The sequence below is a fragment of the Calypte anna genome, chromosome 10 (assembly GCF_003957555.1).
Source record: "Calypte anna isolate BGI_N300 chromosome 10, bCalAnn1_v1.p, whole genome shotgun sequence".
NCBI classification, from domain to species: domain Eukaryota; kingdom Metazoa; phylum Chordata; class Aves; order Apodiformes; family Trochilidae; genus Calypte; species Calypte anna.
In genome coordinates, this window is record NC_044256.1 from 19176572 (window position 1) to 19200340 (window position 23769).

General features: G+C 49.5%; 1 protein-coding gene across 1 annotated transcript in view; it reads right to left on the minus strand.

The window, feature by feature from the left end:
• IGDCC3 (immunoglobulin superfamily DCC subclass member 3) overlaps window positions 1–19515 on the minus strand; it is an 87739-nt gene extending 68224 nt beyond the window's left edge. The window contains exons 1-2 of the mRNA XM_030457087.1: window positions 19411–19515; window positions 9640–9945 (exon numbers count right to left, since the gene is read on the minus strand). Coding sequence (XP_030312947.1) covers window positions 9640–9945; window positions 19411–19477 — 373 coding nt within the window. The 5' untranslated portion in view covers window positions 19478–19515. The remainder of the gene's footprint in view (window positions 1–9639; window positions 9946–19410) is intronic.
• Window positions 19516–23769: the final 4254 nt, after the last annotated feature.

Below are 23769 nucleotides of genomic sequence, written 5' to 3' on the forward strand. Positions count from 1 at the left end.
TCACCACCTCTCTGTAAGGGAGGGAAGGATCCTTGCCTGGGTCAGGAGAGCTAATTAGAAGTTGTGAGTCATCCAGACTTCTCCCAGACTGGAAATGCTTTTGGAAGATCAGGTAATCTCTTTCTTAGGGAAACTTAGTTAGCAAAAGAAAAATGAAGCAGGGTCCCCTCAGGCAGGGGGATCTACAAGAAGAGGAGCTTCAGACCATGGGATGGAACAGAAAACCTCCTACACCTTCCCCAGCACAGGGACACAAACACCTCCTCCATACCCACGCTAGCTTTTAAAACTCGTGTCCTAAGAGGCCCCTGCACATGCACATATACAAAGCAGGGACCTCTCTCTCCTCCTAAAAGAACTCCTGATAACGAGCTCTGACAGCTTCAAGTGGGGTCAGGGCCCCTCGCAGGCAGCCTGTGAGGAACAGGCCCCCAAGCCCTAAGGAGCTGGGGAGCACCAATGCCTCCATCCCTGATTTCTGGAGACATGAGAGCTGCTCGAGGTGACCTGGGCCAGCAGTAGCAGAGCCAGGCTTCCCAAAACATCAACCACCCCACTGCTCTGGTGAAAACAGTCAGATTTGAATCCTTAAAACCAGCACCCAGGCTCTGGATTTAAGATGTTGCCCAATCCCTGTCACTTAGAGGTGATGGATGTCTGCAGAACCTGAGCAATTCTGAAATTCTGGAGCACCAGTGTTTGTCCCAGGGGACAAGACAAACTCTTTGGCTACCATAAAATAAAATTTTTAAAAAGATTGTTTTTGTTGTCATCCTTCAAATGGCAGCTCCAGCATGCAAAAAGCCTCCTTCTCCTGGGCAACAAGTATTGCTGCTCCTCCTGCTCCCCACCAGAAACAGGAGAGATGGGCAGAGACCACTGCTGGGGTGAGGAAGGAGGGAGAACGGTCTAACTAACTGCATCCTCTGTGTTGTACAGGCAGAACCACTGAAGGCCCAAAGCTTCTTGGGGCAGTGGGAGCTCCACGTGTGCCCTGGAGCATCACCTCCACATCCCCCTTCTACAAAGGGCTCTCTAATGCAGCAGAAGAATTTAAAAAACAGATATTTTTTTTTTTTTCCCAAACGGTCATAAAATGTCTCCAAGTGTTACTACCCACAGGCTCACTTGAAATAAATTATTTTTATAAAGCCTTTTTCTTCTCTCTCCCCTCCTTTCTTTTTGAGAGAGAGTTCAAGCTGACCCCCTTGGGGCCCTGCCTCTCCTCTCCCCCCGAGCATGAGGATCACTTATGAAAGATGCAGTCAGGACTTTCCCTCCCACCCCTTTGCACATCACCGTGGGAAACCAGAGTGAGCTGGACATGGATGCTGCTCTGAGCAAACAAAATGCCTCAGCAAGTGCCCTCACCTCAGTGGGAGCCACCATGCTGGGGAACAAGGGGACACAACCACACTGCCTGGCCATTCAGGGCAATGTCATAGCAGAGAGCTCAGGATGAGAGCAAACACCTGGACTGAGGATGAACTGCCCTCTGGGAAAGATGCTGAGCTGTAGGAAAAAATAAATAAATAAAATTGACAAACCACACCAAGGAGTGAGGCAGGAATGAAATAGGCTGGGAATGCAACACACTGTGCTCAAAAGCCATCAGCAGATTTGCAGTGCTGTGCTCATCTGAGATGAGCAACGCGACTGAAGGAAAACAAGCTCCTGCTGCTGGCTCAGAACATCTTACAGGGATCAACCACGAACTGAGCCAGCAGGTCTGCTGTCCCTGCCCTTCCTGGGCACAGCAGGCAGGAAAACACTTGGTTTTCCCTCAATGAATAAGCACAGAAGGATCGATGAAATGCAGCAGAGTACAACGGCTGCAGCTGAAGCATCCACACACTGAGCCTGTTCTGCTGCCGCAAGACCGCCACTCATTTACACACCAGCAGCCTAAAACTATCTCTTTTGTCCATCCAAATTGATCCTCACTCTTAATTAGTGCTCTCAGTTGCAGCAAAATTTCATTTGTTTCTTCCAAATGTGGCCTGATCCATTGTCCCTCTCCCCTGACCTGTGAAAATGAGTCATTGAGCTCAGTGACAGTGGTAAGTGCGAAATGCAGCATCAAAGGGACATAATGGGGGCCTCTTAGGACTGACAAAAAACCACCATTAATCAAGGCGTGCTCAAGAGGTGCCAACTTATTAAGACATGGGAGCTGCATGGTCCTGAGTGCCCGCCCTTCCATGGGGGGGTGGATGCAGAGGGATGTGCATCCACACTGCCCCACAGCCAGGGAGGAACCTGAGCACAGCTGCTGCCTGGGCAGGTGGTCTCTGCTCTGGAAGTCCCACGGATTTGCTCACTTGTTTTCCAAAAGAGGTTATGGAACTGTGCTTTTCCAGGCAGCTCCTTGGTTTAGAGAGTGGGGATGGAGCTTGGCTCCTGATACCAAACACCGCCGCTGTCACTGTCAGGAGCAATGGGGTGGGACACCAGCCCAGCTCAGGAGGGAGATGTCAACATTTCCATCCTGAACCTACAGCTTCCCAGAGCCAAACACACATTGTCTATCCAGCAGCACCCAGCTTTGACCCCTCTGTGCCATCCCAGGGCTGAATGAAGAGGGAAGGCACAAACTGCACAGAGACCAGAGCCGGTTGGAAGCTGCAGCAAAATCACCCAGGGAATTATCCCAGGGATCAGAGCCCAAGAAGCCTGAGGACAAACCTGTGAGACAGCAGCGGGGCAGCTGAAAGGGTGGGGGCCCAATTTTAGCTGGTGGGGGGCAGAAAACCAAAGCCAAACATCAGAAAACCAAAGCAGAAAGGTAAATCTCCACAAAACCCAAACCTCTGCAGCAGAGCACTGCGTTTCAACCCTCTCCTGCAAATCCATGTCATTAAACAGAATAACTTGGGACTCCAAATGACTCTCACTTTCAAGGTCCTGCATTCAGAAGCCCACAATGGAGAACAATGAGGTAGAGAAAAAGCCGAGGATCTTGACGCTGCATTCAGAGGGCCATCTGGTCTGGCCAGCACAGCCAGCGCTGGGAACGGGCAGCGTCGTGGGTTGAGATTTAATCTGAGCCACTTATTGAGTAACCTCAGGCGAATCATTTGACCTCCTTTTGCCTCAGTCAACCCAACTGTAAAATTGGGTTTAAAGCAAGAACCTCTCTGAAAACCATATGCTGTGCCGAGGAGGAGTGGGAGCAGACTCCCACCCCAGCAACTGGGCTGTGATGGTGGGGAGAGCCAAAACAGGAACAGAGGAGTAAGTGCCTGGAGAGGGGAACCAGTGCCAGGGGAGCTCTGGCTGATGGATCTCCTGGGTCTCATCCTACCATCCCTGGGAAAGCAGCTTTGGCCCCCATGCAGAGGCTCCCCCAAAAGAGGGATTTGTGATGTCTGCCCTTGCTCCTATCATCATTGCACCCAGAAGCCCCAAACATTCAAAGGAGGGTCCTCAAATCCTGATCCCACAGCAGGTAGGGATGAACACAGAAGTCAGGTATCCTTCTCTATGGCTTCTCTGCCCTTTTATTTATTTACATATTTTGCTGTTTTCAGTAGCTGTGAGTTACAGCCATGACCAGAGCTTGGAGGCAAACACTCTTTAACTCACTGGTTCCCCACTAGACCAAGAGCATTGATTGCTCTGGTCAAATACCCCCAAAAAATCAGTTCCTACTCACAGCCTTGCCAATAAACAGCAGCAGAAAACCACCCCCCCTCTCACCTGGGTCCCCACTAAATCCAAAATAGCAACTTGACCCAAGTCCCCAGGGGTGGCAATGATAGCACTGCCCAAGCTGGGTTCAGAGAAGGGAAACTGAGGGATAGCCGGTGCATTGATGTGACTGGCCACACCATGGCCAGCTGGGACCCTTGTAGGGCAGAATGAGAAGGAAAACCACACTATCCCTAGCCTGCTGGAAAAACAACCATGTAACTTGTGGCATTACAAATCCATCAGCTGAGAAGAGCCTAAGGAGATACAGAGCTGCTCAAGGTGACAGCACCAAAGAGATCCTGGGGTGATGATGATTGTCAGCAGAAGACCAAGGAAGCAGACACCTGCCCTCCAAAGAAAATAACAGAAAAAGGTGACCCCAAACTTCAAGGAGAAGCTGGAGCAAAGCAGCAGCCAGAGGGAGAAGCAGTGTCAGAGCATGTGAGGTTGGGCACCATGCTGCCTCCCCAGAGCTGCTCACAGAGCATCACCCCCTGCCAGAAGCCCAGGAGCAGCTTCGTGCTACCAGCGTGGGCTGCAGAGATGTCAGAACTTCCTCAGCTGTGCTCTAAGAGTTAATTGAGACAAATAACTCAACAGTGCTCCCATTAATGAAATTCTTCTGATATATTTCCCCTGAGCTTTCCATAAATGACTAAGTGACATTACTGCCTGCAGTGCAAGCCCCCTGTATGAGAGATAACATTGCTGGAGCTAAGGTTGGCTCATCCACGTTGGGAGCCCGGCGGAGAAGTGCGAGATGGTATTTAAATAACTATCACACTGCTAAGAAATGAGCAGCCAGAAGAAATATGGTCTTATAATGTGCTCAAGTCTCAGGATGAATCCTGCTGGCTGTTACACACAGACACTGAAAATGTGGTGGGTGGTAAGTGACAAACTCTTCTAATCGTGCAGATCTACTACAATTCCCCATCAAATCTCTCCTATCTCCCCCTGGTGACTCCTATATCTGGACATTTGTTTTGCAGCACACACAGGGCCAAGTATTGCAACAGTACAGATGTGAGAGGCAGCATCATGTGAGCCAGCATGTCCTAGAGGCAGCCAGAAAAGCTGATGGAGGGAAATAACCCACTCAGCCGTCATATCCATCCCCTGGAAACCTCTCAGTCTTTTTGCTTTATATAATTTCTCTTTCTTCTGCTTATTGTTTTGGTTTTTGTTTTGGTTTGGGGTTTTTTTGTAATTCCTGATGAGTATTTTTTGCCTGAGACCATTGCTCTAAACCCAAACTTTGCTCTGGGTTTACCAAGAACCCTGACAATACAGAGACACATCTGGCAGCAGGACCGAGCCTTTATGCTCGGCATTTGGGCATTAGATGCAAGTGGAGAAAGTTAAAAAAAAAACAAAACAATAAAACAACATAAAATCTTGTTTGTGGGTGGAGGAAAGCTTTAGGTAGGGCTCTGCTGACAATAAACTGCAGGTGCACAAGGAAATCCAACAGCAAACCCAAGTGTTTAAGGTCTGCCTTGATGTTTTGAGGCGACGCTCCCCATCTGCATCCAAACAGTGGCACTGCCCAGGAAATACATTGGTGACAACTTTGGTGCTACCTTATTTAAACCTTAATTTAAAATGCTAACTTCATAATGAGTGGAACAAAACTGTGTAAAAACATTTCCCACTCTAATCCTGGTTTGATCCCCCCAGTATGGTCTTCTTTTGTAATTACATCCCTTTGTGATCTCACTCTAATGCCTTGTATTGTGACCCATAAAACAATCAGCCCCCTTTGTCTCTCCCTAATCCTTTTAGACTTCCTTCTTGTCTCTACACTCTTGTAAATGCTGCCATTATTTGGGCTCAGCAGCTCTTCCCACCACCCCTGAGCCTGGAAAGGGGGCTGCAGGTTAAACCCTGAATATATTCTGGGCAGAGGAGCTGAAACGATGGGAAGATCTTTCCAGATTTAAAAACCCCACCATTCCCAACCTCCTCCACAGCCTGGCAGGGAAAACAACTTTGCAAGCATGGATATGCACAAAGCCCCTTCCTTTTTATACTTTGCAGATGACCTTGAGACCCTTGGCTTGAAGGTTGCAGCAGCCATCATGTTTGCAGGGAGATGCTTGGCCTCAGGCTGGGCAAGAGAAGCTGCTGCTGCTGTCTGCTGGGATCAATACAGAGAAAAGAGGTAACATCTGCCTTGCCAGGGCAGGATACAGAAGGGAAGGGGGCAAGGGAATAGAGAAGGGATGCCTGGTGCTAAGCATGGCTAAAAAACAGTCACCCTCCCACAACAAAACACACAGAAAAAACCATTTTCATAAGCCCAGATCTCTCCAGAGCTATTTTCAGGTCTTACAGTTCTTTAAATATTGGGCAGGTCCACATCAGCAAGCTTCAAGAGATCTTGAAAGCGATCAAGCTTCAGCTCCAAGATGCCCAACCGACTGACTTTCCCTCTTTCCTGTTTTGCTTTTTTTTTTCCATATTATAGCACCAAATCAAACAGGGAAAATTGCTACTCTCAGGCTGGATACGTGCAGAGCCTGATCCGATACCCAGTTTGATGGCAATTTCCAATTAGTGGTAACTGCTTGTTATTGAGTGATATAATCAATGGATTGTACTCCACTGGCTGGGCTGTGATTTATGATGATGTGGAGCCAACTCTGTCAAATTACAGCATGGGCAAAAAGGGCTGGAAATGCCATGGGACAACATGATTGGAGCCAAGTCAGGCCAAGTTAAGCAAAGGGTGGTGATGAGAAGAAAGGCAAATGCATTTTGGGGAGTTCACTTTGCAAAGAAGAAACCCTCATCCTAAGAATGTATCAGCTTCTGGTACAAGCAAGGCAAATGCAGCTCCTCAAAGGGACCCACAAAGACATAGCCAAGCAGTGCCTCCAGAGATCACTCTGCCTACAAAACTGAATTGAATTAAGACAGCTCAGAGTCATGTGAAATTATGAGACTGTCATTAGGAGAAAGCAAAGATCTGTATTCAATAACCTGATCAGATTATAAAAACATGTTGCATTCCACAACCTTTTAAACCAACACACCAGGATTTGAACAGATGCAGAAACAGCAACTGAAAAAATTCCAACCAGCTTGTTAGGCAGAGGGTGGAAATGCCCAGGGCTTCTGCTCAGCTCAATCACGCGTGGGCTTCTTGCAGCCTTGCACTTGTTCAAAAGCAGCTTACACCCCAAAAACATTATAAACATTCTCAGTGTGTTTAGAACCCGACCTGCCAATCCACAAACCAGCCAGGGGCCACTTCCTTCCACTGAGTATCTTCAGTTGGTAGTGATGGCATAGAGAAATCCCCCTGAATTTAAGTTAAATAAATTTAACAAGCCATTTCTTCAGGAAGAAGGTTTTAAGCAGAGCCCACTCCCTGGGGAAACCACATACACCTTGAGCCCATCAGGGCTCCACTGATACCAGCATATTCTTCCAGTTACATTTTACTCGATAGTTGAAGTACATTTGAAACATTAAAAAAAAAACCAAAACAACCATATCCAGCCCCCCATTTCCTGAATGCAAATATGTACATTCCTCCAAGCCAAGAAGATTATATTCCAAGCAATAACACAAAGCCAGGGTCTGTAAGGGTGATATGAGACTAACAGCCTGCCTTTGAAGACAGCGAAAAGTGCAGCAGAGCTCTCGAGGGGCTCTGGTCTGTCAGATCCCTTTTATTCCTCAGTAGCATGGCCTTGATCAACTTTCAAGATTTTTGTTTGTGAAAGGTTTTTATTTCTCCTCTGCTTTTGTGTTCAGATGTCAGGCTCAGAGGGAAGAAGAGACTGGCACTGGGATGAGGTTTTACCCACTGGCAGTATTTACTCTGCTTTGCTAAGGTCTGCTTAGCACTTAGGTTTAGTAAATTTTTTTCCCTTCCAGGCAGCCAGCACCCTTTTTCTTCACTGCAATAGTCCCCTCATCTCTAAAATGGGGATAATTACCCTCCTCCTTTGTTTGACCTGCTTATGGGGACTTGGGGCAAGGAAAATCACTATTACTTGTGTGTGTAACCACCCTGAGACATGGGAGCTCGAGGGTACCACTATGATTCATTCTTAGGAGATTTCATCTACATTTAAACCAAGTCCTAAGTGCAAGAGCATGTTCCTGCAGTTCCAGCCCAGCAGGGAGTTTCCCCTAAGCAGCATGTTACATCTACCCACAACATCCTTTTTTATCCCCATTACCTGCAGGCACCTGCAGCATCAAGGCCAGATGCCCCTTGGTTTGTGTTTTCACCCAGACCTTTTCTCAGGGCTGGCAAGAAACCAAGACTGAAGCAATAACAGAGTCCAGAGCATTTTCAGCACGATCCCTTTTTCGTTTTGATTCATGCAAAACTACGGCAACAAAAGAGAATGCAGTCCAGGGACACACAGTGCATCACATACATATTGATGGAGGAGCAGAGATAACAGTGTTTATTGATGACCCCACCATCCCAAAGGTAATTTCTCCAGCTCTCACACCTCCTGTTCACAGCCTTGAAAAGTTTGATGTTGGTGCTTGTGCACCAGCCAAGCACTCCCAAGCTCAGAAACACCAAAGCCATTCACCAAAAGTGCTCCAAGGTTTAGCACCACAAGACAGGAGTTTGAGATCCAGCTGCTAACCTGGCAGGGACCCAAAGCCCTTGGCTCCCGGACAACGTCACTTCTTACACAGCTGAAAAGCTAGGTTTGCAGATGGCCACTTCATGCACTCGGGGATTGTTACACACAAGGGCTGGAGTGTTCCCTTGGTGGGCTGCCAGCCGGCCCTGGCGCTGCAGGGAGCGGGCAGCAGAGCTCCAATATGCCCCCCCTTCTCCCCAGCCCCAGCCTTTGCTAGAGACTTTTCCTGCTTTGCATCAAAAAAAAAAAGAAAAAATTAAAAAAATAAAACACACAGCAATTTACAAATGCAATGCAAGTGGTAGTAAGTGGCTTGCCCAGAAAGTAAAGCAGTAGCCATCCCCCAAACACAGTAGGAAACCCTTCAATAGAACTTCTTATCAAACCAGCACCAGGCCAGGTCTCAAGGCCATACCAGACACCTGGTATGTACATGAATTACACCCAGCAGCAACTTCTGGATAAATAAAAAAAGGATTAGCAGCTTCACCCCCATAGCTCGCAGTCTGTGAGCAAAGCTGGCCACCAACACCACAGAGACAGAAACCAACTCCACCTCAGCTCTCCCACCAGCCCCAGGAAAAACCCAGCAACCAGAGCTGGCAAGAGGGAAGCCCACAGGAGTTCCAACAGCAGAGACCAACAGGACCAACTGCTCCAGCTGTGGCAAAGCAATGAGCTAAGCTGGGCACTGTGCAGGGCTGGAGTCACAGCCTGCCCTGTAATTCTTTCTCCCTCACCTTTAAATTTCATTCCCTTGCTGACATTTTCATCTCTCTCCTCCTCTGGGCTCCCCCACCAGACAATCTGTCTGGTGTTGTTAGCCTTGCCCCTAAAGGCACTGCCACGTCGGGTAGTAAATAAGACCTCGCTGCCTCCACACTGCCTGCCTTAAATAACAACATGAAAGAAACCATGACCTTCAGAAGGTCTTTGTATATGGTTTGGAAAGTGCTGTATGCCAAGCAGAGCCCAGCCATGCTGCACAGCAAAGGGGCTCCCAAACCCACCACAGGAGATACACAAACCATGGGCTATTTCACCATGTGACTGTAATATAACTCACCCCTCTGAGAAAGGGAATTTAGTAGAAGGTGGCTTTCTGTTTTATCCCCTTGAGAAAGCAGATCAGCTCTTCTCTGAAATCTGGACAGCTCCACACATTACACACCAGCCAGATCCCCACACCAGACCCAGGGTCTTTCCTCTCTTTTCCCTTTTCAACCCTCCCCTTGTGAACACCCAGCAGCCACCAAACTACCCTCCTGCTCCCCACCAAGTCCAGACCCCCAGAAGGTGCTGGTGGGATGATGCCTGTACTTACTCGCTGCCTGAATCTTGGCCTTCCTGCTGACCACCAGCCCATAGTGGTTCTGGGCCATGCAGTCGTATTCCCCTTCATCCGAGGACCCATCCCCCCGGAGCCTCTGGAAGCGGGAGACGTAGAGGGAGCCATTGGCCAACATGAAGGTGTTCTCGCTGTCCGCAATCATCATGCCGTTCTTCCGCCAGGTGATGGTGATGGGTTGGATGCCCTCCACCTGGCAGTAAAGGACCAAGGGCTGCTCCTGCACAGCTATGTCATCGGAAGGCTCCACCACAAACGCCAGCTCAGAGGAATGGCCAAAATCTAAAACGAAGAGAGAAGGGCAGAGTAAACGGCGTGTCCACCAAAAGAAGCACCAGGCAACTGCTACGGCAGCTAACAGAACGGTGGAAATGGTTTGGATGGAGTGGGCTACGACAGGGCTACAGGGTGGCTGGAAAAACACAAAACCCTTGGGCATGCTTTGTCTCCCAAGGCTTTGCTATCAAAATCTCAAGGTGGAGTTTCTGAAGGCACAAACACAGGCACAGACCTTCGAGGCTGCGTTTGGAGACATCTGTGAAGAGAACAAACAGGCACAGCCCTCCCATGGCTCCAAATCACCCCCCCCTGCACATCACCTTTTCACCTCCCTTCAACAAGGTACAGCACAAGGCAACAAAAACTCACTTAAGCATGAGGCATCTGCCATTCCCACCACAGGAGCAGAAGTTCAGACCCATTCAAAAATACTTCTCTCCTGCCAAGTCAGCAGGCACAGAGGGGGCTGTGATGCCCCAGACCCATGGGCAGCACAGCCAGAGGAGGGGAAGAAGGTGCTCAGCACCTCCTGATCCAGACCACATTGTTATCAGCATCCTCACAACAGGCTGAGCAGGAGGCTGGTTGCCTCTCTCATGTTAACACCAGACCCTTTGGTGGCTTTGGTCCCTCTCAGGCTGTAACATGGCAGAGGATGGTGCTACTCAGCCCTTAATGAAGAGCAAGTTAAGCACTGAAATACAAAGGCCCAATCTTCTGGCTCAGGAACATAAAAGGTTTCTTGCAAAGCAATTACACTAAATGACATCCACCAGAGATAAGTCACTGTGGCATCTGCACCAACAATAGGCAAACCCTCACTTCCCATCCTACAGATACATACTCATTTCCTTCTTGAATGTTTAAACACAACATCCTTGGCATGTCACACTTGAGTTGGTCCAGCACACCTTTTTAGGGTGTGATTTGCCATACAGGCATGATTTGATGCTACAGGACAGAAATAGTGCTGTTGTTTAAAGGTTTGCCCAAAATACACATTGACATGAAAGGAAAAGTGACCAAGAAACAGGAGTCAGGTGAAGGATATAAAGTCAGGAATGGAAGCAAATTTATTTTTTTATTAAAGAGCAGCAATGGAGAAATTATTTAGTGTGAGTGTGGTGAGGTACTGGAAGAAGTTCCCCAGAGAGGTTGTGGCTGCCCCATCCCTGGAAGAGTTCAAGGCCAGGTTGGATGGGGCTTGGAGCAACCTAGTGGAAGATGTCCCTGACCAAGCAGGGGGGCTGGAACTGGATGATCTTTAAAGTCTTTATAAAGGTCTTTAAGATCTTCATAAATCAAATCACTCTATGAGTCTATGAAAAGAAACTCCAGATGAGTAAGAAGACTATAATTTCAACCAAACAAGAGGACAAGCCTGCCTAAGTTCTCTTGTGCAACAGCCCCTCGATGGGTGGAGGTTTCCAGGTCCTCAAATCTGAGAGACACCTTCCATGGGATGAGGAACCAACTCCACAGCTGCTTACAGACTAGAGATGTACACAGGCAGCTTCACCCAGCAAACATCAGTCCCACAACAGCACAGTTTTTGTAACATCTGTCCCTAATACAGACCTAACCAAGAGCCCGAGGCTCAGAAACAGAGTGGTGGGCAGATCATTAATGCATGGTAAAAATTAAAGAGGTGAGAAGAGGCAGTTACCCCACAGAAAAAAAGAAGAAAGAAAGGAAAAAAGCCTGGTTTTTTGCTCTGCAGACCCAGTGAGATTTTTCTTTCTCTCTCTCTCTCTCTTTCAGTAAATCCCCATTGCTTTCTATGGCAACTTAAATTGGATTACAGGGGATAAACCTTGAGTGCAACCTGAGCCGAGGCAGATGGACAGAGCAGACAAAGGCAGCAGGGGTAGCACAGGGCAGGTCAAAGGTATTGCTGTCAAGGTATGAGTGTGTGCAGGGGACAGACAAACTCTACTTAGTGACAGACACCTAAACCACACACTTTATTAACCCATTAAGTCTTAAAACATCAGGCTAGCTCCAGCCATCTCAGTGATCTATTGCTCACTGTGACTTCTTTTTTATGAGATAGCCCTGGGGTCCTCTCAGCAAGTTAGACTACAGCCAGCACAAACCCATCAATTACTTTTTTTTTTTTTTTTTTTTTTTTTGTGAAATTAAGGAATTAGATGAATGCTCCACATTTTTCTGCAAAGTGGGCCAGAGTCTCAACAGTACCCACCACGCTGAGGCCCCATTCCCTGCATGGAAGCTCCTGGGAGTCAGGTGAGATGAGAACCTTCATGTCCTGATTCCCCACTGAACCAAGGGAGACTTCTGACTCCAGAAGACTGAATGAGATTTCAGGATTTCCCCTAACAGGCAAACGGAAAAAAAAATCCCTGATGAAATAAATGCCCCATCTTCCCCCAGCTCCCTTGTTCTCTTAGATAAAACATATTATTATTATTATATGTACAACAAAAGGAAGAATCAACATAATTACATGCCCGTCCCACAATAGCTGTCATTGTAATAACCATCATTAAGGCCTGTGATTGGAGATAATCATGTTTACCTCCAGGAACATTCAGGCTGCATCCTAACTCCAGGCTGTGCCAGCAGCAGAAGTGATGGCACTTCTCATCAGGACTGGTTGTCCTCAGACACACACTGGGGTGGGGATGGACACTGCCTGGTCCTGGGGTCTCCTCAGCTTATAGCCAAGGGTGGGATTGTGCCTCAAAGAGTGACACCGTGCAAGGAACAGTGTGCAACTGGTTCGCAAGTTGCAGACACTTTGCAGTGTCCAGAAGCACCCAAATTCCACCTCAGTGGAAGCTTTTCTCATGGGATGCTTTTCTGACACTGAAGAAATCCCACTGCTACCTTTGTGGGTCTTCAGGGTCAGGTGGTCAACTAACTGGAAGCATAAGGAGAAGCAAGCCCACTCCATTTGGGGTTCTGGGATAACCATAACCCTAACCCTATCCATGCTGGGCAGCGGGTGAAGGAAAATTGCTTTGCTTTCTGCAAAGGGATGGAGGGAGGAAGAGACTCCCCATTCTACAAGTCTCCTTTTGAGAAACATTTACCACCTCTCTCAGCCATACAATATGTGGCTATATGTGCAAATATTTAACAAAAAACTATTTCCCCTATTGATCAAGCAGACAGGCATACTCGGAGAAGCCAATTAGCACTTGGGCTTTTGAACCAGGAGATTTATTTAGCACTGAGAAAAAGAACTTGGAATTAATGGGAAGCTTAAAAGACACTTTGAAGTACATTTAAAAAAAAAAAAAAGTTTAATTATTTTTTACTTGACACTGTGATTCATGTGCAAAGCTTCAAAAGAACTTGCTCATGCCCCAGCATTGTCCATTTGGGAAACACAGTTTTGGCTTTCCCTCCTGTGCTTCTAAAAAACACAGCAGCTAATCTCCCCACTCTAATTAGGGGTGACATCCATCACAAAGGACCTCAGTCACATCCCAGCTCACCCTCCTGGACCCTGTCCAGACACACAGCCAGCAAGGGACATCCCTGTCCTGGGAGCAGGAGGTCCCAACAGAGGAAGTCAGGATTAATACTCTGTTTTGAGACAGAGAGCATCAATCACAGAGAGATGAAGAGAACTGTAAAGACCTGCCCTGAGCTCCTGGCAGGATGGTTCCCCCTGCTTTTCCCTAGGAGCACTGGTAGGGAAACTGAGGCAGCCCCAGCTCCTCTCTCACCACACCAACAGCATGACTTCCACCTCCAAACTGCCTCTCACTACCAGAACCTGCTCTCTCCTCATTTACTGTGTTTGTTTCCAGCATAAATCAGCAGTGACCCACCAGTGAGAATGGATAACCACTCCACTCCTGCTTCAATAAAGCCAAAAGATGTCCCCCAAACCCAGGGCCAAGGTTTTTATAGTTGGATGCACATTAACATTAGGACCAACAGCCTGGGTGCAGGCCAAAAACTGGCTCCTGTTTTTTCACTCTGGGTTTTTGAATAAAAAAACAAAAAAAACCCCAAACCCTTCTGCAAATGGAAGGATATGGAAAGAAGAGATATCTGGGCCTAAGAGATGTCCTCCAGCAGATTATAACGGGTTTCAGGCTGATGAAATTGGCAGCCAAAAAATCCAGCTGGTGCCCCCTTAAATCTCCTTGAGGCTGACCCAGACCCTAAGGAGAACAGCACTACACTGCAGTAAAGTGCAAATTGGCTCTTTAGGGCATCTAGAAAAAATTTGCATTTAAAGAAGAGGAGAATAGGCTGTAACAGGCCCAACATCTCACTAGCAGTAAAGTTTACTAGCTCAGAATTTTTTATTCCCTTTCCTTTCAGATGGGAGGCTATAGAAAGTGATTTTTCCATCAAGGCACATAAACCACATGCACTCGTTATGTGGACTGCAGGAGGTCTCCATCGAGGATAATGTGACCTCTTGGCCACCTGATGTGGAGCCCAGAGATATGCCCAGCACTGCTGCCCTCTGTGGGGGAAGAGATTTTAGCTGAGGAAGGCAAACACAGCCCAAAGAGCCAGAGAAGAGGCCCCAAATAATTTTCAGATGTTGGAGACCAGACTGGGAAAATCCCAGGAGGTTGCTTGTTAAGCACAGCATGGAAGCTGGAAGCATTCACAGCACAAAGACCCTTCCCAAGACAAGCTCAGAGCCTTCGTGGGTTCCCCAGTTTCTGAAGAAAGGAGACTGAAACCTGTTGGTATAGCTGGAAAGGGCAAAGACCTTTTCTGAGTTAATTGCCCAAGATAGTTCCAGCCACAGCGAGGCATCCACAGCACTCAGCAGCCAGCCCAGTGTAGGATGTGTTGTTATTTGCATTCCCCCTGTGTTTCACCACCATGACCACATCACAGTCCTACCACAGAGGGCATCAGTGATACAGACATGGAGCAGGAAACAACCACACACCAGGAGACAGCAACAGCCAAGATGAGAAACACTGTGCCCAAAGCCAAGGTCTGCTGTAGCACAGAATGGGGAATAGACCAGATTCCTGGGTTTAGCCCCCATCCCTGCAGGAAAGCAGAAGGGAGGTGGATGTCCCCGTGGCAGGTCCTTTGGACAGACCCAGCAGGGAATGGCCTGGCCATGTGGTGGGTAATGATGCCCGTGGCTCAGAAAGATGGTGGCTGAGAGAAGCATGAAGGCAGGAGGCTGCTGAGAGAGCCTCAGGCATCAATAGTGAGCAAACCACCAGCCAGCACAGCCCTATCACCCTGACAGTCCTTGAAATTCAGCTTGAGTATTGGCAAGTAGGACTGGATGGTCTGCAAGGAAAGGGAAGGCAAACTCCTTTTGGAGGAAGAGAAGTTTATGAAAACCTTGGAAACTCTTAATTACATCCAGAGGATTCAAAAGAAACACAGGACTCTCCTCCCTACCACCCCCTCTGCCTTATCACCTCTCACCCCAAAATCCAGGCAGGAGGAAAGCATCACCTCACTCCTCCCAAGGAGCCAAGCATCGCACCCATCTCTGCTTGCTCCCAAACCAGAGCTGTTTCCTCAAAACTCTGGCACTTCTCTTCCTTTTTACTTGTTCTCAGGTTTCAGCAGCAAAGATCCTTGTGCAAAAGCATCTTCCCAACACAGCAGCATCACCCGCCACAACCCACACCCCCCGGATTTCCCATCAGCTTCATCCACTCAATTGCTCAGGCAAAACAAATCAACCAAACAAGCAAATGGGAGCAAAATCCTCGACTCAAACTCTGGTTTTAAATTACCGAGGCAGGAGAGGGTCTGGGTTGTTAAGTGAGGGGGCTCCTCTGGAGCAGAGGGTGCAATACATGAGAGACGTTTGATACAATAGCCAGGACAGCTCAGGCTGTGGTGTGCTCTGCCCGGTGTGCTCCCTCTTTGCCTCTCTCTTCTCTTTAAGTGCAATTATTGACGTGTTCTCCTCCTTAACCATGGGTTTTATACGCTTGCCAAGGACTCCCGAACACGTGTAAACAATTATTTTTATTTTCTTGCAAAACCAAAAACCTCGCATATTCTTTAGGATAAGCAGAGGCGGGTGGATTTTCATGAGCCCTGCTACATAATTTATTAGTTTCGAGACTCTGTAAAACTAAAAACTCCAGTAAAGTTCAAATAAGTTTGTGATTTCAAAGTAATTTTGAATGGGCTATTCCTGTTCCTGCCCAGCATCATTCAGCTGATTTAAATGGGAAATCTTAATCTGCAGAGAGGGGGCTCCTGCGTTGTTTTGTTGGATCAAATAAAAGGGCAATATCCGGGGTCAGAAGCCCAGGAGCACAAAGCATGAAACACGGGGGGGGGGGGGGGGAGGGGGGGGGAGGGAAGGGGGGCACAGAGAAAAACATCTTCTGTCCCTGATCTACTGCAGGCTGCAAAATGAAGCACATGGTCTGCATGAATGCTCGCTGCTTAGAGGGGGAACGCTGGGGACTGGCAGCAGCTCTGCATGAGCTCCACTGCACGCTGCTCCCTGTCCTGCTCCTGCCAGAGCCAACATCAGATCCTAATGCTGCAGAGAGGTGAGAGAGCCAGGTCTGGCCATCCCAGAGTGGCTGAGGAAGATTTTTCAAGGCACTGGGGTGGGCAGATGCAGAGGAAGCAGCATCCCAAGAGTTTTCAAAGCAAAGGGTCACTGCTTGGCACTTCATGTGCTGTGTTACATGGGACTCTCCAGAAATATGGAAATCCTACTAGAAAGAAAACCTCAGAAAGACAGAAAGAGGGAGAAAGGCTTTCTCATTTGCATAGCTAAAATGAGGGTGGTTTTGCAGCTCCCTTCTGGGCATCACCACTGCTGCATGCTGACCCGTGCCAGGCTGATTGCACACATGGGCCAAAACCAGGACAGAGAAGGAAAGAAAGGAGCAGGGAACACAACTTTAACCATAGATCTGGGACCCTCTGCCCAGCTCCTCTCCCTGAGACCTCTGCACTTCCAGCTCCTTACAGGAGTAGAGAAGCTTCTGCTCTGCAAGCTCCAGAGGCCAACAGGTAATAAGGAGAAATCAGACTGGAGAAGGATTTCAAACTCCCTGTGCAGGGGGTGGTGGGATAGATCAGGAGGAGACCAACTCCACTCTATCAGCTGGATTTTGAACACTTCCCAAGGAGTACCTTACTTTTGGCACCATGGTGGCCCCAGCATGTGCCAACAGCACGTCTGGCTGCGTGCTCACACCCCCATCTCATTTCGGCACCCAGCACCAGTCCCAAACACGGGGCACAACTCCAGGGTGGTGAGAGAAGCACCCCGCTTCCCGGGCTGCCCACTGCATCCACCACGCAGGAAAACCACGTCCTGAGAATCTCCTGTTGAACTCCCCGAGAGAGAGATAGAGAGACAAAGCCCAAACATGGGCTTGAATTTCATACAGCGTCTCTGTGTGTTACTGAGGAAAAATGATACCGGATACCTTCTTCATATATTAAGAAAAAAGACAGGGTATTACACTAATTTAGGAGAAAGCAATCCTTTTTTTTTTTTTTTTTTTATTTTTTGTCATCTCTAAAAACCCAACACCAGAGCCACCCAGAGTAGGAATTAGTGAAAGCTTATAGCTTCAATAATTTAGAAGTTAAGCCTACTTAAATATAAATGACGACGTTTAATTCCAAGGCTGAGCAGAGCTGGGGAGCCTCTCGGATCCTATGCCTGCCTTTGAATGCCGGGCTCAGCAAGAACAGACAAAAGCTGTCCACTGCCCAGAACAAAGAGCGCCAGGAAATTAAAAAAAGGGGAAAAAAAAAAAGAAAGAAAATACTGTCTCACTGTTGAGCCCCCCTCCAGCACCTTGACCAGCAACTCCCAATGCCTGGCCAGCATTTTGGGGAGTTTGCAAACCATGGGAGCATCCCGTGCCCTGCAGCACCCATCCCTGCAGAGAGGCTCTCCGGACACTGACACAGGAGGAGTTGATAAATTCAGCACAGAAACATGTGACCTTGCTGTTATACGGAGTCTAGAGAGTATAAACTCACTGAGGGGGGAAAAAACCTATCCCCAGAAGATGAAAAAAAACTTTTAAAGTGCAGCCACTCTTCAGCGGGATGAGCAAAACACACCCCAAAGTCTGGAGTCACAGAACAGCCAAGTGGCAGCACAAAAACGTGGGGCAATTTGGACAGCAGCAGGCGATGAACTGGACACAAACTCCTTTAAGTTTTGCTTTAAGAAATTCTCTTCTTACCCTTCCCTTCCTTTAGAAAGAAAAGAGTTTTGCAGGTATCCTCACTGCACTGCTGTGTAACCAGGAATCCTAACATCCACTTCACGGGTAACTTGTATTTTACACCAGTTACAAACCACGTGGTGGGATTTATTAGGGAAATAGCCCACAGCCTGGTTTCCTAAACACCCCGACAGCTAACCTCTGATTAATCTAACACTTTTCTCTCTCTGACTGTGCTGGGCTGTTTGCACGTGTTTTTTAAACAGCTCCTATTTATCCGCGAAGTGCAGAGAGGACAGGAGGCACAGGGATACTCTGGTGCGGAACAGCATCTTTCCCAAATCAGACTCATGCTTAAGCTGCATCACCAGCAGAAGGAAAATATCGCAATTTCTCAGCAGGGCACATGCACAGTAAGTCCAGAGAAAAATCCCTTTGATGTTTTTGTAGTTTGGCCCTGGTCCGGCGGCCGGTGATACCGGTTGCAGCTGTGTGAAGCGAGCCGGGCATTACAGGGGAGCAGAGCACAACACAACACAACACTTTCAGGTTTAAACACTCTCTCCCCATCATCCTCGCAACTTGCAGCCCAACATCTTTCTGTCGCTATCGCCCTTCGCTGACAAACACGACTGGTCCGTGCGGACACCGTCTACCGCTCACAGCACCGGTGATTATTTGGGGGCTGCTCTCTGGGCACGGATGCCTAAGCCCGGCCATCACCACCACCACGGCCACTCGGTCCTTCCCCAACGCTGGCCACGGGGCTGAGAGCCCCACAACCACCACGGTCCCCTCCCCAGAGCCCCCCATGCTTCAGCGAGGTTTCCAACTAAAAACACAGCCTGGGACGGAGGGGTATCTGTGTCCAGATTTAGGGGTCGGTTGGGTTCATGTAGAACTCTCCATCCAAAGCCAAGAACCCAAACGTACCTTCTCGGAGGGGTAAGTCCCCGCTCCCTCCAGCCCCGGGGATGCTATCGCAGCGGGTGACACGGACGGCTGTGGCCGCGGACCTCGGCGCTGCCCAGGCGGGGACACGCGTGTCCCTCCAGCCTCTCGGGGCTGTTCGTCCCCGTTCAGTTTCAACGAGGGCCCGATACCCCGGGACCGGGCTGAGCGGGGTTGGGACGAAGCGCGGGGAACCGGGAGCCTCTGCTGAGGCTGAAGAGGGAAGCGGGGACGAGCACCACCCCGGACCCCACCGGGGTGATGAGGGACCGCGGACGGGACCGACCGAGGGGCGAGGGCGGCTGGGAGCGGCGGCGGTGCCCGGAACGGCGGCAGGTCCATCCCCCCGCCCGCTCCCCAATCCCGGCCGGGCTCTTACCTCCTCGGCAGACGAGCAGCAGCAGCCCCAGCAGGCAGGAGGGCAGCGCGGAGCCCGGCGGAGCCATGGCATCCCGGGCGGGCGGGCTCGCCTCCCTGCGCCCCACGGGGAGGGAGCGGCCCGCGCTGAAGGGAGGGAGAAGGAGGGAAGCGAGAACCACTCCCCAGCTGAAGGGGGAGGAAGAGAAGTGGAAAAAAAAATTAAAAAAATTTAAAAAAAAAAGAAAAGAAAAAGAAAAAAGGTCAAAAAGCGGATTTCAGCGCTGCTCCCCTCCGCGCCAACACGCCGCCGCGCCGGGCGGGCGGGAGGGCGGCGCTGAGGGAGCGGGGCGGCCGGCGGGCGGGGACGGGCGGGCAGCGCCTTGCGCCATCTTGCGCATCCGCCAGGGCCCGCAGCAACGCGCTGGGGAGGGGAGGGAAGGGGAGGCCGCCCCTCTGAGGGGCCCCTCAGTGGCCGTTGCGTTTGGACCCTCAAAGGGTCTCCCCTCACCCAAGTTCACCCTTCACTAGGGCCGCTGCTTTGGTGTTCCCCTCACAGGTCTCCCCTCGCAGACCACTCAAAGGTCTCACCTCAGCGCAGTCCTCTCACCACAACCCCTTCACTGGAGTCTCCCCTCACCACAGACCCCTCACGAGCCACCCCCTCACGAGCCTCCTCTCACAGTGCTCCCCTCACCAGAGTCCTCTCACTCAGCCCACCTCAGCAGAGCCCCCTCATGGAGCTCCCCTCACTGAGGACACCTCACAGCTCTTTCCACAGCCCCCTCACAGAGTTTCCCTTCACAAGTCTCCCCCGCAGCAGAGCCCCCTCATGAGTCCCCCCTCCTTGATGTCCCTTCATCGTGTCCCTCCATCCCATCCAAGCCCCTCAGGGCACTGAGGGCTCCAAGAGCGGGAAAGCCCTGAAGGTGTGCAGCCTGCACTGCCCCCTCTTCCCTGAGCATGGCGCCCAGCGCGAAGCCTTCCTGAGACTGTGGTAATGGCTCCCTGCCTGAGGGCTTCTCTCCTTCCTGGCACTGCTCAAAGTGACCTGGTCTTGGACATGATGTCCAAATCTGCCACAGCAGCTGCAAGCAGGGTCCCATCCCTCCTGCCCTCTGGGGATGGGAGCCAAAAATCTGGCATTAAAACAAGGAAAAACCACAGATGAGGCAGTGCAACGTCCCACTGGTTCCACCAAGCATTTCACTTTAGGGCTTTGTTTTGAAAAAGCAAAACGTGCACCGAAGTGGTTGGCAACGCCTGGAGGTGACTGGTGACTCCGTGCTGGAAGGCGGTGGGATTGCAGAGCAATGGCCACCAGGGGATCTCACCTGTGGGAAGTCTCACAGGACAGGAACTAAGAGGAGCTTGGCTTGTCCCTGGGCTCTCTACTTTAAATGCCATCGTATGATGATGTCCCCAGGTCAGTCACAAAGAGCTTGGACCAACCAGCTCAGCTTTGAAGAGGCCCTTGCATCTGATCCTGCCGGATTGTCCACATTCTCCTATCATCCTCTGCAACCATGAAACTCATCTGTTCAAGGACAGCTTGGAATCTTTTGTGCTATTTATTGGGGGGGGAAACAAACAAACAAACAAAACAAAAGTTAATTGTAATTTCTTTTTTCTTTTTTTCATAATAAAACCAGGACTTAACTTACTAAACCCTGTAAGCTTGCCCACAAACCTGGTGAAAAACCCTTTACAGAGGTGAGCAATGCATGGCTCCCCTCAATGGTGCACCCCAAGCATGTTGGGGTCAGCTAACGAGGAGAGGAGACGTCACTCCATCTGCTCCACATTAAAGCTTCCCTCATTTAGCAGAAGGTTGAGCTGTACGAGGTTGCTTTCAGCCGGGGAAGAATGTGTTCTGGCTCCACCAGCCTCTCGGTAACATCTGAATTTCTGTGCTGTCTCTGACCTTTTGGCACCAACCCTGCTCCTGTTCTCCAGCCGTCTCCCTGGCTCCTGCCGTGGGGCCCCGACGGTGTTTCTGTAACCCCAGCAGCCATCGGGGACTTGTGGCAGCTCCCAGATGCTGCTGGCCCCAAGGATGGCTCATGGGAATTAATAATTCTAAGGGAAATGAAGTGTTGGATGTTTTACAGGGCATTTGTTTTTTGTTTTTTTTTTCCCAGAACCAAAGGTTTTGGGTGCTTTTGCTGGCACTGGCAGGACCCAGGAGCTGAGGGATGTAGTTATGTGTTTATGGCATCACCACGTTCACTTCTGCATCTAGCAAATGACACTGCTGACATCACACCCAAAAATAAGCAAGTTCTGCCAAACAACTGGGCCCACTTGAAAAGCTGTGAGATATTTAAAGAAAAAGGCAGAGTTTGGGCTTTTACAGCCACCTGAGAGAAGGAATCTGGAGCACCTGTGCTTTTCAGTGCTCCACTGTGACCATGAGGGCTTGAAAAATAGCTTTGTCCTTCCCTGCAGAGCCATCGTGGGGTTCATCTCCCTGCTCTCCCCTCCTGCAGAGGGACATGGGGTCTGTATGTCTGTTTGTCCCCTTCCCCACAGGTTATCCTCCATGAGTGCTGGCCTCAAGAGACTGTCACTCACCATTCACTCCTTGCACAGCCAATTTCCATCAGCTCCAACAATGCTGATTTACACCAATTAACTGCAAACTGAGGTCCTCAAGACACCAGGAGTCGTTTCAGCAGATGAAGTGGGAGATTAACTTGTCTGAATTCACTCCATTTATTATTTGGTGTGTAATTGTGGTTTCCCTGTCTGCTAAGAGCCTGGGAGCTTTTCACTTATGTACATACACATGGGGTTTCAGCATCTGTTTCGTGGTCAGTGAACAATAGGGATGGGAGCCAAAATTGTCGCACCCACCTCGAAGCACTGAGCTGTCCCAGCACTGGTGGGACAACCCCAGGACATGCTCCTGGAAGCTGCTTTTCCCAGATGGAACTCTTTTCCCTCCCCTTCTGACTGTATAAAGACACAGGTGGTGTGGTGGCAGGGGCCAGTGCTTGTCACCACACTAAGGGGATGTACACAGCTGTCTGGCTGAGGAGTTGTGTGTTCCCCAGTAGCTGAAAAGGATGGTGCCACCAATCTGGCAGTTTTGCCATCAATGGAACCATGTGTGGGGAACCAGCACGAACGATGAAACCCACAGGACTCTACCTGCATGCAAACCACAGAGCTCTGGCTGTGCTGGGGTAACCACTTCTCCTCTGCTTTGATGGGGGGAAGGAGGCCAGAGGAGCCTGCCTGAGATGCAGTGTCCACCAGTGGTGTGTGGGGAATATCCATGGATCATGGATATTCCCATTGCCTCCGTGCTGTGTTGTTTCCTGGAGGGCTGAGCTGTGCAACATGCTGCACCAACAGCTTTTCACTTACCAAGTTCCCTCAGACCAGAGGAGCCCCAGGCCTGCTGCAGTAATCTTGTCAGCTGCACCCCAACATAGCATCTAGGGAGATAAAGGCTGGGAGGAGAAAGAAATGCAAACAAATATTGTTTGTTACCATCACTTCTCCATGGCCCCAGCTCCCTGTAACCAGTGCCCACCCCTCTGCCCTGCTCACCCTCACTCTGCCCCACTTCCACCCATCCCCCTGGGTCCGCTTCTCAGCTGCCTCCCAGCAGCACCTCATGCCACCAGCTGAGGGCTGCAAGTGGGATTTGCGGTCACTTGTCACCCCTGCCCTCACAAGGTCCTTCCTTCCTCATTTGTGGGGTTACCTGGTGCTAGGAGACTCACCAGTTACACAATCTGATGCAGTTCCCTTTAACCACTACCACAGAACAACTACACTGAGTACAGATTTATTACCTCTGTAATGCAGATAAAGTGAGATTTTATGGCCCCGTAGTCCTGGCAGCATAAAGTCATAATGGAAACTATCTGCTCACGTAGGGAATGCATCCTAGGAAGAAAGGGAGATGCACAGGAGGTTAATAATTAGTGTGTCCTATAGTGCCAGATCTCTTCTTGCCAATCCAGCTGGACACAAGCCACTGAGTGCTCATCCCAACACACTACCCAAGAGAAGTCTCACCATTCACTTGTGAGATGCTTCTGCTTATTTTTCACATTAAACAATTCCCCAGCAAGATAAGACCATGAAACTGGACTTTTTTTTTTTTCTTTCTTTTTTCTCTCTTTTTTTTTTTTTCTTTTTTTTTTTCCCATTTTCTTACAGGAATCCATTTGAAACTGAGAAACGAGCAAGCCTCAAGAAACACCCAATGAACCCAAACTATGCACAAAGTAATATCTAAGGCACCAGGTGCCCACCATCTCCCCACACTGCCAGCCTCCATGGTTATGAGCTCAGGTACTAAACTGACACAAGCACAAATCCTGTGTCCTGCTGTTTCCCACCAGTGAGGTACAACCTACAAACT